The 23,191-nt window shown below is 31.8% G+C and overlaps 1 protein-coding gene across 1 annotated transcript in view; it reads right to left on the bottom strand.

Moving 5' to 3' along the window:
- The window catches only part of PCDH15 (protocadherin related 15), a gene marked incomplete at its 3' end in the record, with an annotated part of 922,351 nt that overhangs the window by 507,039 nt on the left and 392,121 nt on the right, over positions 1–23,191 (bottom strand). The window contains exons 4-5 of the mRNA XM_079136109.1: positions 14,777–14,937; positions 4,148–4,303 (exon numbers count right to left, since the gene is read on the bottom strand). Of these exons, the coding sequence (XP_078992235.1) occupies positions 4,148–4,303; positions 14,777–14,937 (317 nt within the window). The remainder of the gene's footprint in view (positions 1–4,147; positions 4,304–14,776; positions 14,938–23,191) is intronic.

Here is a 23,191-nt window from a genome sequence, read left to right as displayed (position 1 = left end):
TCATAGAGAAAATCAAACAAAAGGGACATTTGGTCAAAGGGGACTCATTTTATGTTGCTTAATCAACATGAACTTAGTTTTCCTGGGACATGAAAAGTAGGATAAAAATTCTCAAGTGGTATAATAGTTCTATCACAAATAAATACATAATTTCCACCCTAGAGTTATGTAAAAGTACTATAATTCAAATAGTTCACATTTACCAAGTATTAAAAAAAGTTTCTGTAGTCATCACAATTGTTTTGAACTATGTATTACAATGATCCAGAAAGCATTTATATGTTTCTTTAATATTTTTACCACATATGAACTTCATTCAGAATTTAACTCAAAACACACTTATTTTCTCTCTCACTCTTTCTTAGGCACCATCAGAATGAATAGGAAACCTACTGAATTTGTTGGTCAGTTCTAACTGGGTTTTCAGAAGCATCTTTAGGTTTTTCTGTATATAAAATCATGTCATCTGAAAAAAGAAATAATATCCCTTCCTTTCTTATTTAGAGATTCTTTATTTCTTTCTCTTGCCTTATTTTTCTGGCTAAGACTTTCAATTCTATGTTAAGTTTAAGAGTGGTGAAAATGGATATCCTTGTTTTTCTTCGTAGTCTTAGAGAAAATGATTTTAGTTGCTCCCCATTGATTACGATGTTAGCTGTAGCTTTGTCATTTATAGTCTCTATTTCATTGAAGTACTTTCCTTACATACCAAATTTCATATGAAATAATGTTAAACAAGTCAATGTTAAGTTTTTATAAATGTTAATTTTTATGTGTTATTTGGCCTGCATTCAAATAACCTCTCTCCTCTTCCTTTAAGGAAGCCCTTCATCATCTCCTGGTTACCACGTAATTTCTCCTCCTTTTAGTTAAACATCTTAAAAGGCGGTAATATTGACTATCTCTATTTCTTCACTTTCAGTATACTTCTTAACTTAATGCAATCTGATATTTACCATTGCTGATTTACCGAACTGGTGCTGGAATTTTTACTTATTTACTTTTTATTATGTAAAAATAATTTTTGTGGGGTGGAATATATCCATTCTTAAAGACATCACTGTCAGGAAAAATTTATCTTCCACAAATGACATCAGAATGATCAGAATTCTACTGTGTAATTTATGCTTCAAATAGCCAGTCTAATTACTTAATGATACAATAGTCCAAAATTAATTGAGAATCTCTAATTACCCAAAGAGATAAAAATACTTAGAATGTCTTATATCTTTCTCATAAATAAGGAATTATAAACCTTTTCACAATCCTTACTTGACATTTAAATAAAGAACTTAATAATGTTTTGGTGAATTCTTGACACACTAATAGAAGAACATGTTTACAAAGAGTGTAAGAGGGTAGAATTTAGTGTGCTTATAGAAGTACTGATTTTGATTATGATATGCTGTAATACCATATAAGCCCATAAATGCAAACTCTGATATTTATTTTTAATAACAGGTACATGAAAGTAGTTTTGCCAGCTGACTAGGATGCTTATTAATGAGTAGTGGAGGAACGACTGAACAAAGAATTTGAGTTATTCCCAATTTTCTGACCAATTTACTATTTAACAATTGATGCTATTACTCCACATCTCCATTTACTCATAGTGACTGAAAAGAATGACTAATCAGAACCTTAAGTTTGGAAGCTTCTTTGATAAATCTGTGATAATGACTTTATACCTGTCTTTTTTGTATTTTAATGAAGTTTGAAATATTTTGACACCAACAATCTATCAAACTCGGGATTTTTTAAAATTTGGAACTTTCTAGTCTTTACTGAATTAACTGCATAACTTGTAGAAAGAGAAAATATCAAAAAAGAGAAAATATCATGAAAAATATCTTGCAATTTCACAGAAGGTAAAAGCAATTCATTTAATCTTATTTTACAGGCAACATAGTAGACAGCATTGTAAAAATTCAAGTTAATAAAACTAAGAACTATTACTATGAAAGGACAACTTGACTAAATATAAGATGAGAAAAATTGAATTTTATTTTTTCTTGTGATTGTTTCCAGGTTTAAATTCAGTTTTTAGTTTTGTTCCCTCAAAAAATAGATATGAGGCAGTATGGGAAAAAATCTTAGAAGTTGTAACTGTTGTAATAAATGGAACAAGCTTACTTTAGATGGCTATAGGGAAATGTATTGCAAGGAAGGTATAGGTTCAACCACATATAAACAGCTTTGGAAAGGAAACGGGGCTTCTCAAAATACAGTCTAAGATAAAATGTTTAACTTGTTCATGAATTTTATCACTCTGTCATTAATCCAAATAGTGTAGAAATTCAGAGGAATTGAAGATCAATAATTATGAAAAGTCAGGGAGGGGTAACTTCTGGAAAATAGATCCTAAACCAAATTTTAAAAGAGGGATGAAACTTGGTGAATTGAAAATAAAGAAGATCTCAATGAACAGTGTGAGCAAAGCCCATTAAATGGAATCACCTGTGGAATGTGAGGAAGTCATTTTGGGTAGCATAAACCATTATCAGTGAGAATTTGAAATTAAGACTGCATTGACAAATGGTGATATTTGAAGGCAAGAATTTGAAGGTCTGTCAAAGAGGTGGCCTTTGTCCTGACAATAATGAGAAAGTACACAATTTCTGAAGAATACAGTGACATCATTAGAATGTTATTTGAGAAAGTTATTTTTCAACAAGGCACTGAAAAGGTTGGAGAAGGGAGTGGGAATAATCAAATCACATACGATGCTTTAAAATTCAAAGGAAGCTTTATAAGTTTCTGTAAGAAAAATGAACTATAGTCAAAGATCCAGAAGCAATCAAATGTGCTATAAGAACAGATTTTCCAATGACATGTTGCCTAATATAGCTCACTTATTAGTTTATATTCAAATGAAGTTAACCCTCAAAGCAAACAAAGCAAAATCTAATTCAAAGGCTACACTTCAGATGCTAAAAAAAAGAAAGAAAAAAAATTTATTTGTATTTGAAACCAATTTCATGGCAATCAATTATCATCTGTCATTACTGCAGAAACCTATTAAAAGTGTTTTCAAGATATTCAGCATTTACTAACTTGCAGTTTGTTCTGGTCAAGCTACTTAAAATAGGAGTTGTTTATTTTTTAAGTAATGTAATTTAGGAAATCCCATCTCATGTGGAACATAATTTCTCTAATTTCGTATGAAGAGAATAATATTGAACTAAAATATATTTAATTAATTTAAAAGGGAAAGAAAAGATTAAAGGCTAATACTATTTTTAATAATCAAATTACACTGATTTTCTCCTATAAAGAAGGCATGTATTTTGAAAATTAATATAAAAAACTTAGAGGTAAAAGTGATCTGTTAAAATATGGATTATCATATTAATTCAATTTATTTTTCTATGTGTCTAAAGTACACATAATAAATGACATTAGAGGTACTTTTAAAATATTCCCTGGTTTAATGAACTAAACCAAACTTAATAGATTAATTACTGTTTTATAAAAAATAGTTAAGACAGATCCTTGGCTCACGGATTTTAATTCAAAGGGAAAACAAACAAACAACCCAAACAACAAATAACAATAACAAAAATTCTAATAAAAGCAAGAAGATTACTTTTAAAGGTTTTTGCTAATTTGAGCAGCTTTTCCTTATAAGAATTCAGTAGTGATTCATATTTGCATTTTTTTGATATGCCAGAACTTGGTCTTAAAACTGAGCAAGAACCTTCAAATTAATAGAATTTCAGTTATTTTCTTCCAGTTTTTAATTAGTAAAGCTGCCTCAGAGGTACAATTAGACCACTGCTATACAATAAGAATCAGTTTGGAGTATAGATTTTCAAAATAGCTTCTAATTACGTTGAACAATAAAGAAAAAAAAGAATCAGTAACTCCTGTTTTGCTTCAGTAAACATGTAGTAGATTTAGACAACAAATTTTCTAAGGTGATCAAAAATGAAAATTTCTTGGGTCAATGAACTTTTTTTATAGCCATGTGAATCATAGCAGAAGTCGCTCATAATACATTTCTTCTAAATACCATTCCTAAAAATGTTTTCTTAGTATTTCTAAACAAGTCTATTATGATAAAGGAATAATTTATTAAAAATAAGAATAATATACAGTCAGGTACATATATCAACAAAAATGACACAAAGAGCAGGTAGAAACTGACCTCGTTCACTGTGGCATAGTAGCTTTCGTGTTTGAAGGTAGGTGAGTTGTCATTCCTATCCCTCACCACAATTCGCACTTCATGGTAGATGACGGTGCCTACCTTCTTGTTGATGCACTGGACTTGCACCACAATGGAGTGGATGTTCATTGGTGGCTGTAATGTAGAAGTTACAGTTTGTGAAAAACCAATTGAAATTAAAGCTTCTCATCATTATCAAAACATGTTCATTCGATACAATTTTTTATACTTGATCATTTTCAAGTTACAGTAATCTAAATAAGGGGCAATTTTCCTATTATTCAGACGACTGGAGAGGATGATTATAATAATCTCATTGCTTACTTTCATATCTCAAACATAGGGCTTCAAGTAGTGCTATGCTTCAAGTACTACTGATAAATAAATCCATAAAACTAATGCTGAGATTTGATGTGATGAAGCAAAGTTTTTCCCTATAAAAGTTAAAGAAGCAATGATATAAACTATTTTTAATAAAAAAAATGCATTAATGAATACACACAGCCTTGGAGAAGAGAAGTTGTATGAATTTAAGTGTTCGTGTAAATTTTCATTATAATATATGCTTTTTACTAATAAATATTAAAATATAGTCAAAAGAAGAAACATCACTCACAACCCAACCAAACTTTCTCACTCTACAACAGTACATGCTTATTTTATTCATATTTTCCTTTTCTAAATATATATCTGTTACACACACATCATCATCATCTCATGTTTGTTAATCGAGATTTACTCAAGTAGTTTGGTGTAATGCTACTATGAAGTTATGCAATTTTGTAGTACTCCATTATAAGCTTATAGCTTAATTTATGTTATTTTATAATAACAATGAGAAATATCAAACTACCGATTTTTGTCATTATAAATAATATTCCGATATTTCAATACATATTATATATATGTTCCCTTGCCTAATTACTTTTTATGATAAATCTTTTGAAAGGAGAAAGTGGTCATTAAAGTGACCCTTGTTGACTCAGGTCCCATAGCTAAGAGCCTGTAGGGTTGAGATGCACATCTGCCATATTTGAATCCAGAGTGAGAGGCAGAACACTACAAAACACTTCTTTGTGATTCGCAAATATCTTTTAAGCTTACAAAATATTTTCTCTACATACATCAGTTTATCAGGATAACATAACCAGCAGTGGGTTCAATTCCTGGGTACAAAAAAAAAAAAAAAAAAAAAAAGAAAGAAAGGATAACATATCAGGACCACAACATTTTTTTTTTTTTTTTTTTTTTTTTTGCAGTGCTGGGGATTGAACCCAGGGCTCTGTGCTTGCAAGACAAGCACTGTACCAACTGAGCTATCACCCCAGCCCCAGGACCACAACATTTTAAAAATTGTCTCCAGCCTGCTTCCCTCTTTTCAACTTCCTCCCCCACTATTTTCTACATTGCATTTTTCTTCCACAAGTTGGTGTAATATATACTTCATATATTTATTTCAGTTCTTGACTAGAAATAAAGTCTCATGAAACCTTGGGGTTTGTTTTAGTAATAGCTATCACTTGATCCATTAACACATTGTTCCTAGGACAGATAAATGGATACCAAAAGAGACTACTATTTGGCTTCTCATTCTAATTCCAGAAACTACTAACTGTAAGATTCAGGAAAATTGAAAAATCTGTCTGTGTTGAGTTCATTTAACTCTGAAAATAGGAATATGAGTTACACTAATTTCATAGAACTATATTACATGGGATTGTCCCAGCTGAACACATAAATGCATATGATAGATGTAAACTACTCTTGTATATCTAAAAAAGCTAAATTTCCATTACCTTTACTTTATCATTTCTTTATATGAGTACATTCAAATCCCTCTCTTTAACTATCCTGAGATATACAATACGTTATTGTTCAGTAAATTCACCCTGCTGTGCCTTAGAACACCAAAACTCATTCCTTCTGTTAAATAATAATCTTGTACCCATTGACCAATCTTTCTGTTTCTTTATTTTCCACTAGTCTCCCAAGTCTAGGATAATTTTCATGAGCTGATCACTACTAAATGCACACATGAATCCAAATATCATATTATACCTCACAAATATGTAAAACCATTATGAGTCTTTCCAAAAAAATTAAAAAGCAAAATCTCCAAAAACAAACAAAAGAAATGTATGAAATATGAGCTAATAATTTTGGAATATAAGATAAATTATTAAATATTTGTACTAAAACAAATTAAAAATATACCAGTGACCACTGGGATCCAGGATATGTTCATTAAAAATATCACATGCCACATTTGTAAATGAGAAAAATGCTATAGAAACCACCTAAACTGAAGAAAAGCAATAGTTAATTTCAAGATATTTCATGTCCAGTAACAAAAAGACAGTTTATTTATACATGCCTGAATTTTTATATTTAGAAATAATATGTAGGAATATCTCTAGTGAGATTCCACAGAGTCCCCTGTTCTGATATCTACTCATTTCACTTTTAAACACTAAATATAAGTTATGTTGTGTATAAGTCTGTGAATGTCACAAAGTTCAAAATAATATATACGTATGTATATAAATATAATAACAATGATAAATTTTTATTATATTAATCATAAATTCTCCAATTTGTTATAGAAATAATGCAATCAATCAAATATAATAAATGACTATAAACATCAATATAAACATATAATGAAATTTTGATGTTTAAAAGCTGATTTTTCATGTCAGCAACTTAAAGGGCTGCTGGAACACTAACGTAGATATTATTCATTGCTAATGTCCAGTGCAAAAAAGGTGGCTTGCAACAGGCACCATTTTTTATGTGAATAGGATGTGAAGTTTGAACACTGGGAATGTAATATAAATTTGAGAATGGTTAAAATAAAAAAAGAGGTTTGCCACATAAGTAAATGGCATAATTAAAAAAAAGAACTCTAATAGTTCCTTCATTATAGTTTCAGACAGCAGAAATAAGAAAAATGAATAAAATGTATTCAAAGCATATGCTTTCAATATAAGTAGAGTTTTTTTTTTTTTTTTTCCCCTTAATCCAAAGCAGCACAGAATAGAATGGACTAGCAAGCCCCATCATTGAAAATATGGAAGATAGAGGATAAAAGACCATTTAAAAAGACTAGATCTTATAAGATTTCAGGAAATAATTTGAATTAAATGACCTCTATCTTTACTAACAGTTTAAAAACATTTGCACTAATAGACGTTTTAAAGAAGGTTCTGCATAGTTTAATCATAAAGTAACAACAGGATAAATGTTTGTGCTGTTAGTCCCTAGCACAACTCTTGGAACACTGTGAAGTAAATTATGTTCTTCTAAACACTTCAAGAGAGAATATAAAACCATTCCATCTCCACTTCTAAGTCTACATTGAGTGGTTGCACTGAGACAGAAAGGTCACAATCTTTTCAGAGGATCAAATGCAGCTTGCACTGAGCCCCACTTAGTCTTGCTAAGTATCCATAAATTAGACATAACTAGGTCACCTGGAATTGTTGTCACTCTCAACTTGAGCTCCCTGTGCAACTCTTGGTAGCATAGGATGGAACATAGCAGGCCATAAATCCCAATCACAGTGGATTATACTGAAGTCAAGAATTCCCTGTGGCTAATATATAACACAGTGTAATTTTGCCTTGAAATAGATTCTATTCTGCTGTTAAGGTCATAAATACAGCAAGTACAGTTCTTCTAAGATGATTAGTGAGAGTTTAGAGACTCCAAAGTGCTTAGGAATGTGCTAAGGAAATTTTAGTTTATCTTTCATAAGTGGAAAAATGTCAGTCACCGTAATTTTTATCATCTTAAATTCTCCTTAATGTCTTCACTCATGAAACAAAAGAGGTAAAAAGCTACATATGAATTGTGTTCAGGTAATCATTTTAAAAGATTAGCCATTCAAATATATTTAGGAATGCAAAGTGTTCTCCTAATTTCAAAATGAATGCGTAACATAAAACTCTGAAAGTGTACTAGCATATTTATACATCACTGTATGTATGTGTATATGTTTTGATATGTGGATCAGGGATGACACATAAGTGGTTGACAGTAGTCACGTTAGAAAAGTGATACTGGTAGGGTGCAGTTAGGGAAGATGTTTTCCAAAAACACATATAAATTTTGTAATTTAAAAGAACAAAAGTAGAAAATGTTATGTTTCTCATACAATTACCTAGGATTTTAACATGCAAAATGAGATTTTTTTTTTGATGTGAACAATGGAGATACTTTTCTACAATTTAAGGTGAATTGTGTTTTTTTCTAGAAATCACATTACTTGTGAGGCTTAATGATTTGAAAGCTCATTATTTGGAGGAGGATAATTTTTAGCAAATCAATAAGAATTTATTTTGTTTTTCATAAAACATAGGCAAAATATGTTGAATCCTCATAACAGTTAACAGTTTTTATCATGATTTTTCCTCCTTTGTATTTACTACCTTTACGAAAAGTCTTCATTATCTCACATATGGAAGAAAGTAATAGGAAATAAGACAGTATTTTCTAAAAATTATTTTTCAAGGAAGAAATTAAAAAGTTGATTTTCATTAGATACCTACAGAAGAAAGTATTGATTAGAGAATATAGTAGGTATGTTCAATATTTGGACAAATCTGTAGTTTTTTCACAATGAATTCTGTTTGTTTTATTCTTTAATAGTAGGTATTTGTTATGTGCAAAATTCCATATGGGTTGGGATTAGAGTAATACGACCTAGCCTTTGGATACTAAAAACCAATCTTATAAAATTGGTATTAAATGAGCATAAAATTTAGGTTGAATGTATAATAAAAGACTATAAAAATGTTATGGAATATAGACCGAGGGATGAGATATCAGTGTTACTATTAGGAAGTAGGTTTTTGTATACAGTACCTTTGAAGACATGTCTTGATAGTAGATAACGTTTAATGTACTTTACTAGACAAACTGATTTCAAAACTTGAGTTAAAAGAAAACAAAAACCTAGATTGTATAGCAACTAAATTCTATTTTCCTAGTGTAATCTATATATATTTAAGTAAAAGAACTAATAAAGGCTGAATATGACTTGATCATAGAAAACTCTGAGGGTGAAATAAAACAATTGGCAATGAAAAGTTAGTTCCTGAGAAGGTCAGAACTCTTCATTGGTGTACTGAATCTAGAACAGACTTAATCAAGAACAGTAGTCAAGTTAATAATTAAGAGATTATCCTAAACTCCAAGTGAGAACTGAGGGAGCTTATACTAAAGTTATGCTAAAGTAGTAGTAATTAAATAGTGGTCTGGGTAAACTAGTCAAACTCCTTATGCAGCTACCAGCTTACACTCTCAAAGAGGATGGGTTAAGATATTTGGTATTATCGTGAACATAATTTTTGAATATTCAAATTTTTAAAAATTTTTCACAGAGTTTGATGTAACTATTAAAGGACTGTACTGGAATCACATTTTTTTCTTACTATTATTTTAATTTTTGATATCATCTTAATTAGAATTATTTTATGCCTGGTTAATGATTAAATACTATTCACCACAGGAGACAATTTGCATTTTAAAGATTCTTATGTGATTTTCCTTTATTATAAAGACTATTAATTTACACAGTAGACATCATATTTTGGTTGTTGTATCATTCTTGACTATTGATTTTATAGGCTTTTCTTTTTATAAGAAAAGTAAATTTATGTAACTTTACTGAACAGAAATGAAAATAAAAAACAAAAAAAGGACAATAAGAGCAAGACTTACAGACCAACAGTTCGTATTCAAACAATTTCATATGAAGTTTTCTAATCAAATAAAATATTTGAAGTTTGATATTTTATGTCTTAATTTTATCCTCAGAAAGTCTCATGAAACTATCATTTTATTTTTTAACATTTAATGCTAAAATATTTTGGTTTATATTAAATTTGTTTTTAGTTCTATACAACCATAATTGTGCAAATAATAGATTATTTATGGCCTCAATGACTAAATCATAGAAAACATAATTTGGATGACTTCCCTGGAAAAAAAACAAAAACAAAAACTTCCACTAAGAGTTCATCAAAGGACAATTTCAACTGAATATGGATCTACCACATGACTTCACCACACCTTCTTTGGCTACAATTGATTCAAGTCAATAACTATTTAGCTGGTGTTTCCTTCCCTAACTGAGAAAAATAAATAAATAAAATAAAACAATGACCATAGTCAGTCTGTAAACTGGATATTCACACGTAGAAATACAAACTTGAACTCTCTCAATCTACATAAAGGTAAAGGCAAAATGGATCAAAGACCTCAATGTAAACCCCAAAATTAAAACTACCAGAAGAAAACATTGGGAAACACATCAAACCATAGGTACACAGGTAACACTTTTTTTGGATAATACTCCAAATGTACAGGAAGCAGAGGCAAAAATAGACAAATGGGATTATATTAAACTAAAAGGTTTTTCTCAGCAAAGGAAACCATCAACAGAGTGAAGAAACAGCCTGCAGAATGGGGCTGTTTTGCAACTATTCATCTGACAAGGTCAAATAATCAAAATAAAGAACTTAAAGGATTTGATTAAAAACAACACAATTAACATAGGCAAAGGATACAGTTACTTCTAAAAGGAAAATATTCAAATCACCAACAAATTTATGAAAAAAATGCTTAATTTCAATACTCGTCCAGGGATTGCAAGTCAACACCACAATGACCCAGGTGCAGTGGCACATGGATAATCCCATCAGCCAGGGAGGCTGAGGCAGGAGGATCTCAGGTACAAAGTCAGTCATAGCAACTTAGAGAAACCTTAAGTAACTAAGTAAGATCCTATCTCTAAATAAAATATAAAAAGGACAGGGATGTAGCTCAGTGGTTAAGTGCTCTGGGGTTTAATCCCCAGTACCAAAACACAAAACAAAACAAAAACAATCACATAATGACATATCATTTAACCCCAGTTACACTGGCTTTCATCAAAAAGCCAAAAAGTAACAAATGCTGATTAGGATGAGAAGAGAGAATCACCTCGCTGTTAGTGGGAATATTAATTAGTATAGCACCTAAGAAGAACTATAGTTTCTCAAGAAACTAAAAGTAGATCTACCATATGATCCAACTACACCACTTTTAGGAATATATCAAAAGGAATATATTCTAGTATATTGAAGAAAAATATGTAACTCATGTTTGTTGTTGCACCATTCATAATAGCTAAGATATAGAGTCAAAATGAGCACGTAAATAGATGAATGGAAAGGGAGAATATGGCATATATACATAATAGAATATTATTCAGCCATACGAAAGCACGATATCCCATCTGCAGCAAAATGAATGAAAAATGAAGAGCATTATGATCGGACAGACAAAGACAAATATCACATGTTCTCCTCAAATGTGGGTGTTAAAATGAAAGTCAATGAGAATGTAAAATAGTGATCATGAGAGGCTGGGAAAGGGAGAGGAAGGGGGCAAACTGGGAAGCTAGGTGCCAGGTACCCAGGTACAGTTAGAGAGAAGTAATAAGTTATAGTGTTCTGCAGAAGATGAGATGGCTATATTTTGCAATAACCTACTATGTATTTTATGAATAACTAAAAGAGAGACTCTTCAAAGTCTCCTCATAGAAGTAATGATAAGAAGATGGAAAATCAATGAGGGTAAATTATCTTGATATGATCATTGCACACTATATAGATGTATCAAAATGTCACATTATGCCCCATATTTGTACAGTTAAAACAACAATTTCAAAACAAAAAGTTCACTTGAAAAAAATATGTTTATAGTGATCTGGGATGCAGTGAACATCAAAAAGAACTAAAGTCAAATCTAAAATAAGGAAATGACAAAGAATCATAAGTGCAAAAATTTTAAGTATAATTTGGTCTACAGGAAGAAGAATAGAGAATATTCACAAAGAGAAAGCTATCTTTTGTGATCCAAAATCAAATAGTTTTCTTCTGTCCCTGGTAAACTTCAATCCTCCTGAAAACAAACTGACTTCATTTTTATTGTGCTGATATTTTAGTATTCTCCTGACAAACTAGCATTCATTTGAAGGCATTTTTGAACTTTCCTTATAAGCTAAACATGTTTGATTAAAACAATATTTTTAGAAAAGAATCACTGTATGTCAAGGACTCAGTGGAATATTTTCACTAAAAATTTTCTGCAACAGTTTTCAAAATCAGAACTATTAAAGGAACTCTCATTTGTGATCATAATATGGAGTCTATGTCATTGTTCATAAGGTTAAATCCTGATTTTTGGTTTTGTTTTGCTATTCAGAGCATTTGTATTTTTTATTATGATTCATTACAGTCATAAAATGAACAGTTCAAAGAATACTGGCAATAACCCAAAGGATTATATTTCAGGTAAATGCCCTATATTTAAAAATAACTATAAATAGTTTGGTATTTATTCATAATAATATAATATATAACTTGTCAATATTTAGCTTTTGAATTAAATAAATTATTCATACTTTAAATTAAAATTTAACACATAAAAATATGTATGTAAATATCACATTATTGATACATTATGCTAAGACTGGAGAACACTGTTTATAAATGCACTGTGAAAAAAAAGGCACTCACACTTTTTGCAAATGAATTATCTGCTAGCTGTTTTTAGTTTTTGTTTTTGTTTTTTTAGAAAGCATTGTGACCTAGGACCACTGAGATAAATAACCAAGAAAGAAACAATTACTTCAACTCGATAAACATAAAGTTAAAACAAGAAAGTAAAAACAAATAATAGCTCTTCAAGAAGAGTGAAATCATTTCACATGCTTAAATGATATTATTATTTCACAAACTCTAGTAAGTTAGCAGTGTTGATGCCAAAGTGTGTAGATATAATATATCTATAGGACTAATTAGTCAACAACATAAAACTATCCATCCCAGTAATTTAATGAGGGTGAGCTCATCTTCATTTTTTAAAAAAAGTGGACAAGTACACAATGATGCATCTACAAAAAGTCTCACTGTGGCATTTTGTAATCACTAAAAACTGCAAACAAACTTGATGTCAAAATAAAAGATTGGTTTAAGAAATACAGCCAGGGTGGTGGATGTAGCTCAGTGGTATAGCATATGCCTATCACATGCAAAGAAGCACTGGGTTCAATCCCCAGCACACATACATAAAATATTCCTGATCTGTTCCTCCACAAAACACTATGCAGCTATTAAAATGTTTATGGAAATATATCTTCATTCACATGGAATTATGTGTATCACTAGTTACATGAAAATCAGGCTGAAAGTATAATTTACAGTATGATCCAATTATAATTAGTAAGTATTAAATGTATATATAATATATGCTTAAAATACATGTGGCAGGATAAATACTAAATGTTATTTTCCCTAGTTGGCAAAAATATATTCACACATAGGCTTTTTATTTTCTCATGTGTTTTCCATGTGCTTATATTATTTTACAATTGTATAAAATAAAAACTTCCAGTTGCAATTAGATTTAGAATAAAAGTACTGATTTACCTCACTAATTGTCTAGCAGTAGTGGTCTATGCTTTGCACACAACGGATGTGCACTGGGTTAAGTATTTTTCAGAATAAAAGCCCTTGCACTTTGATGAATGATAGGCTAAGAGCACTGAGACCATAGATAGGGCAATTCACAAAAATTCACAGATTCAAAGGTAGTAAAGGACATAGTAAACCACACTAAAATAAGGGGCAAATTGAGATTTATTAAAGACTCCACATTTCAGACATGAAAGATTAAGCGATCATCTTCTCCTAAACTGCTGTAGAGTGGGTCATAAACCCTGAGCAATGATGTGAGGTAATTCAGGCTCACTAAGCTGTATACCTGATGTTTAGGTTCCATAAACTGGAAACTTCGTGGGTAGGCATGTTTAGACATACTCCCTGAATTTTCTAGAGCCCTGTACATTAATTACTGGTTACTATCAACTCACCCTCACTTTCCTTCTCTGTCCATGAGAAAGATGGCTATGCATATGAAAACAAAGTAACATGAGGGAGCTACTTAAATCCACTCAAGTTTTTCATCTTTTTCAAAAGTGAGTCATTGAGCAACTTTGATAGTTTACCTTTCCTAAGAACAAAGTACTTACGTCATGCTGCTAAAGAACTACTGGACTAGGACAGTGCCAGAAAATTTGCTCACTTTCTTTTATTTTTTCTTATAGCCACATAAACACATTGTCATATCCTTCTACCAATGCTTAAAACTTGCAAGAACAGTGAAATTTGAGGGCACCCCCCAAACCTCTGTTCTCAAGCCAACTTCTGAGAGACACTCTTAAATTTTGCCATTGTTGGAGAGAGATGAATTATAGCCATGCCTGTTCTACTTTGCCAACCATACCACCTCCCTATTATATACACTCTATTCTCTTCTTGTTCAGAAATCTGACAAGCTTCCAGGATATTAAAAGGGAAATTTAATGGTTCTCTCAGACACAGATGTTCCTTTCCTTTCTCATGATTCTTTCAAGAAGTTAATTTTTCTGTTGAAATATGCAGGAAATAAACTCCAATTACATAAAGAAAATTGAATATTGTATCAAGAAACATATGCAGACAGTTAAATGATAATAAAGTTATAACACAGGGACAAAATTTGAAACAAAACACTAACATCTCTGTCCAGAACTCTGCCTGTGCTGTTCAGGAAAAGCATTTGTTTAACAGGATCCAACAACACCCAGTAATCCACGTTGTCCTTTAAAGAGAGTTCTATGGTGGGGTCTGGTCCTCCAGCAGTCCCTTTTATCAGCATGTTGTCCACCAGAATCGTACCTGCAAACCAAAGAAAGTTATTTGAAACCATATTCTATGCATATGCATTCTTTAGCAAAGATTATATTCTTAAACCGCAGCTGTCTTACAAATCTTTATTAAGCAAAAAATATTCAACTGTATATGTAACATAATATAGAAAATTTTCTACTGCTCAAAAGGCAAAAAAAAAAATAGCTTCATTATACCATTTATAAATGATTTTGAGAGGAGATGGAGATGGGAGGAAGAGATTCAAACACTTGGTGAGTTTCATCATCTACTTCTTGTTTCCTTTTAACGACATGAATCTCTTCTCTTCCCTGTCCATCACTTCTCCCAGGAGTTATCACTGAATTTTATCCTGAACAAAAGGAAATGCCTGTAATAACAGAGTCTGATACTTCAATTCACTCAGTAAGACTTCTGATATGAAAAGAGATATCGTGAAAATAAGATAGAAGAAGAAAACGGAAGAGATAAAGCAGCAGCAGAGTCTCCCAGGGTGAGAATAGCATCTCTTTCTTTTATCTTAAAGCAAATCCATAAAACATAAATCTTAATGTGAAAGACAAAACTAGTGAGCAGACACACAATGGAAGCCATTCTTCTTTAAGACATGTCTGGGGTACTCGAGTAGAACAACAGGCTGTTCCAATGTAACATTTCCATGCTTGCTTTCCGATTATATTTTCAGCAGGCTGAATTGTAGACAGTTCTTAAATAAGAGTTGAAAAGAGAGTAAGTCTCTAATCATTCCTACTCTGTTAAAGAGTCCAAGCATTTCATAAGTTGAACACAAAAGGCATTGATGCAACTAAAATCTCATCCTCCCACCCCCACCCCCAGCAGTGATCTCCTTGCCAAACAATAATGTACTATGGCTTACGGCAATCATTTTCAATCGATCCATTTTATTAAACTTATGGCTGTAGAAGGGATGTGGCTATGCAAATAAAAATGTACTCTCCTGAAGATGGTAGGATAAATGGCAAATATCTAGAAAACTCCTTGCTTTAGGATAGCACACAAGGATATATAGATAATCCATAAATGTGAATCTGGCTTAAAGAATATGAGAGAAATCTAAGAGCCTTGGTTTTTTTTAGGCATAAAATTGGTCTAAATGTAATTCTGTTATATAGCTACAACAAAGAAAGGGGATTTCTTTGTGAGACATTCCAAGTAATTTAATAAAAATAACTATATCCAGGAGATTTTCTAAGGGATTTTTATAAGGAGCCATTTTTTTGTTTTTCCTTTGGATCAACCAACCTAAATAACATTTAAACTAACTCTCTCTCTTTCTCTCTCTCTAGCACAGACTTTTCTGAATAACAGAACTTTTTCTTTTAGTTTTTCATGTGCTATCATGTAAAAATGTAAATATTGGGTGAAACCTATCTTACTAGTTTGTGATTCACTTGGTAAATGTATAACCTTCAGAGAGGACTCCCTAAAGTGCAGGTCAGAGGTTGATGCCATTTTCTGACCTGTAAGTCTGTCAAAGTATATGTTCAAGCCTCCAGTGCACATTTGTTTGCAAATACTTTATACAACTCATCTTTAAAAATGTATTCAGCCTGCTTCCAGATGTAATTAAGAAAACAAATGGTACTCTTATTTTCTGATTTAAAAAAATAAATACAAATCAACTAATGTTAATTTTTATGCCTTGACTCAGTGCATAAGAACAGCAACAGCAAGCTTCTCTGTAGTGTACATGTACACCAAATGGGCACACCAAGGCAGGTGCATTGAGCTCTCCTTTATAAACAAAGATAGAAAAGATTTTAATAGCACTCTTCACCTCTACTATAGCAGTGAAACAAAAAAATTCTATCTGGACTTACAATTTATTAAATGATGTTTTTAAGTTTCATGGAGATTTAAATCTTTATTGTGCTCTCAGCACACCACAATGCCCTTCAATGATTGAAACTTAGCAGTGTTTCTACCGTTAGTGACTAAAAAGCAGAACATTATGTGATCTTTGTTTGTATTCTCACCATTCATATTGCCAAAAATCTCTCAAGACTTTCATATGCCATATCGCCCTAGATTAAAAGTTGAGGAAAAGAAGGAGCACCAGTCTAAGTCACACTTAGTGCAAGGATCAATGTTGCTTTTTTAAGATTAACCTATGGTGCTCATTCTCCGGCCTAGACAATTCTGTTCTTCTAACTACTTAACCCCTGTGCTTAGAAAGATAGGAAACGCACAAACTGAGTTCAGTCTTAAACCAGAAACTATCACCCTTTTCCATCCAAGGAGGGGGAATGTTTCTTTGCACAGGTCTTCAAATGTCTAGATGTGGGCAGCTGGTATTCTAAGACAGTGCAGGTGGGTAGCTCAGCAGCAGTATAACCCAGGCTTATTGGGACAATGTGCTCCTTTAAAGCCTTTCTTGCTTGCAAGCTTCCCTCTCACAAAAACCTGCTATTTAACCCGTCACATGTGATATTTAAAATACATTCCCATCCTTGACTTCAGTCTAAATATAAAGACAGACACTGCAAAACATGAGAGGATAGGATACACAGTGCAACACAAATAAGACAGCTGAGTGTTTCTAATATGAGACAGAACAAGGAATATTATTGAAATAAAATGACATATCCCATGACAATAAAGCAATCAACTGAAACCAGAGTTGAAATGAGGATAAACAGGACTTGGGACAATAATTAATTTGATAGAATAAGACTGCTGTAATAAAAACCTTCCCTGGAGAACTGAAATAAAGAGGAAAGATCCAATTATGACATAGGAGGAAATACTGGACCTGAACCAGGACACCCACAGATGCTTCTTCAGGTGTCATTCATTTACCCAGAACCCCCCAAATAGACTTTCCATATTTTGTAAAGGAGACATTTGTCAAATAGCAACAGCTGTGTAATGGCTAAGCATCACAGCCTGCCTCTCATATAGGAAGGGGATTAAAAGAAATCTGATGTGCTCCTCTTCCTGTACTTGCAAATAGGTTCATTCTGAAGTTCATCTAACTGTCTTTTCTTCCTTATTGCCCAGTTATTTCATTTTCTTTTTTTCTTTGATTTAATAAATATATTCTCAGAAAAAAATGAATAAATAAATAATATCAGCTATTGGTGCTGATCTTGAAGAAACCTGCCTTGCAGAATAGGTGATACCAAAGACCAGACTCCCTTTACATGAAGATTTTCTTTCATCATAATAAAAGTGTTGGCTATTTGGATAAAGAAAATGAATTAAACGTATATTTGTATCTCATAAATTAAGAGAGCTGACCTTGGAATTGATGTGATTATAATTTATCCTAGCTGTCCACTTCCAGCTATGTGAAAAGGAAAGATTATCCACAATGCCCTCTTACTCCAAATCTGTACCATAATTGGTACTATAATAGCATTTGTATGTTCCTGGAACGGACTTGTGTTCTTGTATCTAGAATAGTAACAAAAACTAAAATAATCATAATTGCAATAAAATCATTAGCACAGTTAGATGTTTTAGTGGTATTTTAGCCATGCATCACAGTTATTGAAATGTGTGCTTCATATTTCAAATTATTGAGAATAACTTGCTCTAAATAGATATGCTTACCCCGATTTAAACATTACACAATGTATACATGTACTAAACATTATATGGTAATATAATTGCCACTAGAATATACAATTTTTATATTTTATGCATCATTTAAAAGTTAATTTAAATTTAAAAAACAGAAAAGTAAATTTTAAAAATGAAAACTTTGCATGTCATTAATCTTTATTAGTCTGTTATTTTATTTCAGAGAAATAACTCTGAAGCTCAGTACTTCCAGACTCTCTAGAGAATTTAACCCATTATTAAGGATACCTGTTCATGTAGACACTAAAGTAAATTTTACTTTCACTAAACAAAGATGCTCCAGTAGGTTTTCATTTTTTTCCCTTTATGATCTTCTCATATAGCAAAGTTTTTCTTTTAATTGTGAAAAAGAAGCTTTTCTAGATTGTGTCAAAACATAAATTTAATGGAAAATAGCTTAAGAATCAATACAACTTCCTCATTATTCCAATTTCCTTTTCCCACTTATCAATTACATATAAGGTAATTTGCATCAAAAAAGTTCATGAGATTGCTTTGAAGACTAAATGAGATAACTCATTCAAATTGCTAACCGTAGTCTCTGATACGAAAAAGAACTTAAACAATGTGAGCAATGGTCATAGTTATTGATGTCATAACTCCATTTGGAAAAAAAAAACCTGTAAGGCTAACGTAAAATAAGTCACAGAAGTCTTTGTAAACCAAATCTACTGCTCATGTCACAAAGCTAGGGTTATGTTTGTTTACCACATAGATGGGGCAATCTGTCAGGAAGAATTTATATAGATTCAAAATACTTGAATCTAAACTAATTATTATTGGAATTTAGAACACAGGGAGGGAAGGATCACTCCCTTTAGATACCCTTGTAAAGAAAACCCTGTGCCAGGTCTTCCTGCATTACATGCCTATGGCCATGCAGTCCATCCAGGATTGCAGTGACTCCATTTTTTAAGTTCCTAACCTCAGACGACTTTGAATTTTTCCATGAAAATTCAAACTAGATTTAAGTCTTAGCTGGAAGGGATCATATTCAACAAATACAAAGTCATACTAGAAAAGAACTTTATACTGAATACTTTTTGGTCATCCCAGTAGTATTTGGTTCTGTTAGGATACATGTATATGTGTATATATGTTTGTGATACACAAACACACACATACATACACATACATGCACATATACACAATATACATGTCTTGAATATTATAAAACAAAATATATGTGTGGTATAAATTATAATTTCATATGAAATATTTTCCTGCAGAAATTATTTGCTTCTTTAAATAACAATGCATTAATCTCTAAAAATATTGTGAAAGTGACAGTGGGGAGGGAGGTCCACTGCCTTTCTAATTAACCTAATTCAATGAAGCTGAAAGAGTATGTTCTACAGAGATAGCGAGTAATTGACTGGATTCATTCCAAATTCTTAAAAAATTTCTCTGCCTAGAACCCACCACTTGGTCCTCTAAAATAATTAATTATTCAAAGGTATATAATCAATATGGATTCTACTAATCTTCAACTGTTTCTCCATTTATAGCCATGTAAAAGAAGGTGGCTTACATCATATAACCAAAAGCATCTATTGCTTTTTCTTGCATGTTATTCCCTGCCAACAAGAACAAAGTTCCCAAATGTACTTATTTGATCAAAACACATTTTAAAAAGTGAAAATGCAGGTAATATGTAGTGTTCCAGTGAGATTAATCAGGGAACAAGCACATTATATAGTTGGTATTAAGTAATATTTAGATTCCAAGGTCATCAGACTTAAACAAGACTATTCTCATGCTCAGATCCTTGTTTTTATTGAAACTTTGCAGGATCATTCTGGCAGTAGTCTTTCTCCTTTGATTTTTTTTTTCATTCATTTTTATTGTAAACACATGGAATACATCTTGTTTCTCTGTACATGAAGTAGAGGCATACCATTTGTGTAACCATACATTTACCTAGGGTAATAGTTTTTGATTCATTCTGTTATTTTTTTTTCTTCTTACCCCTGCACCCCTCCCACCCCTCTTATCCTTCTATACAGTCCCTCCTCCCTCCATTCTTGCTCCTCTCCCACCCCCCATTATGTGTCATCATCCGCTTATCAGTGAGATCATTTGTCCTTTGGTTTTTTGAGATTGGCTTATCACACTTAGCATGATATTCTCCAATTTCATCCATTTACCTGCAAATGCCGTAATTTTATTATTCTTTATGGTTGAGTAATATTCCATTGTATATTTATACCACAGTTTCTTTATCCATTCATCAATTGAAGGGCATCTAGGTTGGCTCCACAATTTGGCTATAGTGAATTGAGCAGTTATGAACATTGTTGTGGCTGTACCTCTGTAGTGTGCTTATTTTAAGTCCTTTGGGTATAGGCCAAGGAGTGAGATAGCTGGGTCAAATGATAGTTCCATACCAAGTTTTCTAAGGAATCTCCACACTGCTTTCCAGAGTGGCTGCACTAATTTGCAGCCCCACCAGCAATGTATGAGTGTACCTTTTTCTCCACATCCTCACCAAAACATATTGTTGCTAGTATTCTTCATAATCGCCATTCTAATTGGGGTGAGATGGAATCTTAGGGTAGTTTTGATTTATATTTCTCTTATTACTAAAGATGTTGAACATTTTTTTTCATATATCTGTTAATTGCTTGTGGATCTTCTTCAGTGAAGTGTCTGTTCATTTCCTTAGCCCATTTGTTGATTGGGTTATTTGTATTCTTGGTGTAGAGTTTTTTGAGTTCTTTATATATTCTGGAAATTAGTGCTGTATCTGAAGTATGAGTGGCAAAGATTTTCTCCCACTCTGTAGGTTCTCTCTTCACATTGCTGATAGTTTCCTTTGCTGAGAGTTTCCTTTGCTGAGAGAAAGCTATTTAGTTTGAATCCATCCCAGTTGCTGATTCTTGCTTTTATTTCTTGTGTAATTTACAAAGATATAAACTATATAGTATGGTTATACATATGTACATATTATATTTAGATTTCTTAGAAAACTTTGGCAGGAGATTTATCATGTCTTCATTCATGAAAGAAATATGGACTCATTTTGGTTGGATTATAATTTGATTGCTAGAAATATATTAACCATATGTAATTCTTGCTAAAGGTGAAAAATGATAACCATCAAGTCAATAGCAGTTAAATAAAAGTTTACAAATATTTTAAGCATACTGCTTTGCAAAACTATACTTTCCCTTAAAATCTAAATTAAAATGAGAGGCTTTGTTAATGGGAACTTCATTCATATTTCTTAGGTAAAATGTTCTTTTAAAATTTTGTTTATTTATTTATTTAATTAATTTATTTATTTTCATGGGATGAGGGTCAAACCCAGAACCACACACATGCTACGTAAGTCCTCTAACACGGACCTATATGCTACTCAACAATATTTTAAAATTTATTTTTCTTAATGATAAAGGTGATGATGTATATATCAAGCATTACATAAATTTCCCAGTATAAAGCTTCAAAAATAGAGAATATTCTTCTATTCTTTGCTTTTTTTTCTTTAGGAACTGATGTAAATACCTTGATATTTAGTCTATTCCTAATATCTATTCCACACTGTGAATTAAGCAAAATGTGCACACAGAATGCATCTTTATACAGAGTTTATATTTTCTTTGCTTGTATGTAATTTATCCAATGAAAACTGAATCAAAAGCATAAACTTAGGATGATAGAATTAGAATCTCTTCACAACACTTGTGTATGTATGTATGAACCAGAAAAAGAAACATAAAACTAATCCCTCCACCTCTCCCTGTCCCTAGAGTTCAAATGACCTAGCCAAGATTTCCTACTTAGTAAAATCAGATCCAAAAATAAAACTGTGTTCTATGTCTTCACTATTTAAATCTTCTTTCCTTCCATCTCCCTTTTTTATTGGAAATATTCAAACATACTCTTAAAAATGAAAACTTTATATGTTGTGCATTGAGTTATTTGGAAACTTACACAAAAATCCTGTAGATTCATAAATTCACTGTTTGAAATACTATGCTGTATAATCTTTTTCAACAAAAGCTAAATGGATTCAGATGGAAATGATTCTAAAGTAATATATAGGAGAATAATACAATGTAATCACTGATGACCTAACACTAGAACTAATATCCCCATATCATAAATATAGATACAGAGGTAGATACAACCTCTGACATTACAAGCTTGCTGCCCATAAAAAAGGATGGTGGGTATTAAAGACAGACCAATAAAAGTGAAAATTATCTTAGGAGTACAATTTAAAAGTGAACAAATTGAGCTGATGTCTCATGGAAAAATGATGCTACCTATTTTCCACTGCGTAGAGAGAATAATGTTAAACACAGAAGCCGGGTCCTGAATTTTAAAAAGGTAAAAACTGTTTCTGGTGGACAACCTCTTAAGATATCCCTATGATGCCTGACTCCTGGATTTATGCCTTGCATGATATCTTTCCCTTCACTATGGGTGGGACTTTCTTTTCCCAAAAGCATATGGCACAAGTTATGGGAAGTCTGTGTTTCCTTGAAGATGATTACATGGTAACACTACATGAAATTCTCTTATCTATGTTGTTGAGTATCTCTTTCCCCCTCTCTCTTCCTTGATGACTTTGACAAAGCAATCAGCCAAGTTGGGAGGCACATATATCAAGGAACTGTGGGCTGACTCCAGGAGTTCAGGGTACTAATCT

This window comes from Sciurus vulgaris (genome assembly GCF_902686455.1).
Source record: "Sciurus vulgaris genome assembly, chromosome: 4".
In the NCBI taxonomy this organism is placed as follows: Eukaryota; Metazoa; Chordata; class Mammalia; order Rodentia; family Sciuridae; genus Sciurus; species Sciurus vulgaris.
Note: the sequence above shows the minus strand (reverse complement) of the source record. Positions and strands in the feature narration are given on the sequence as shown.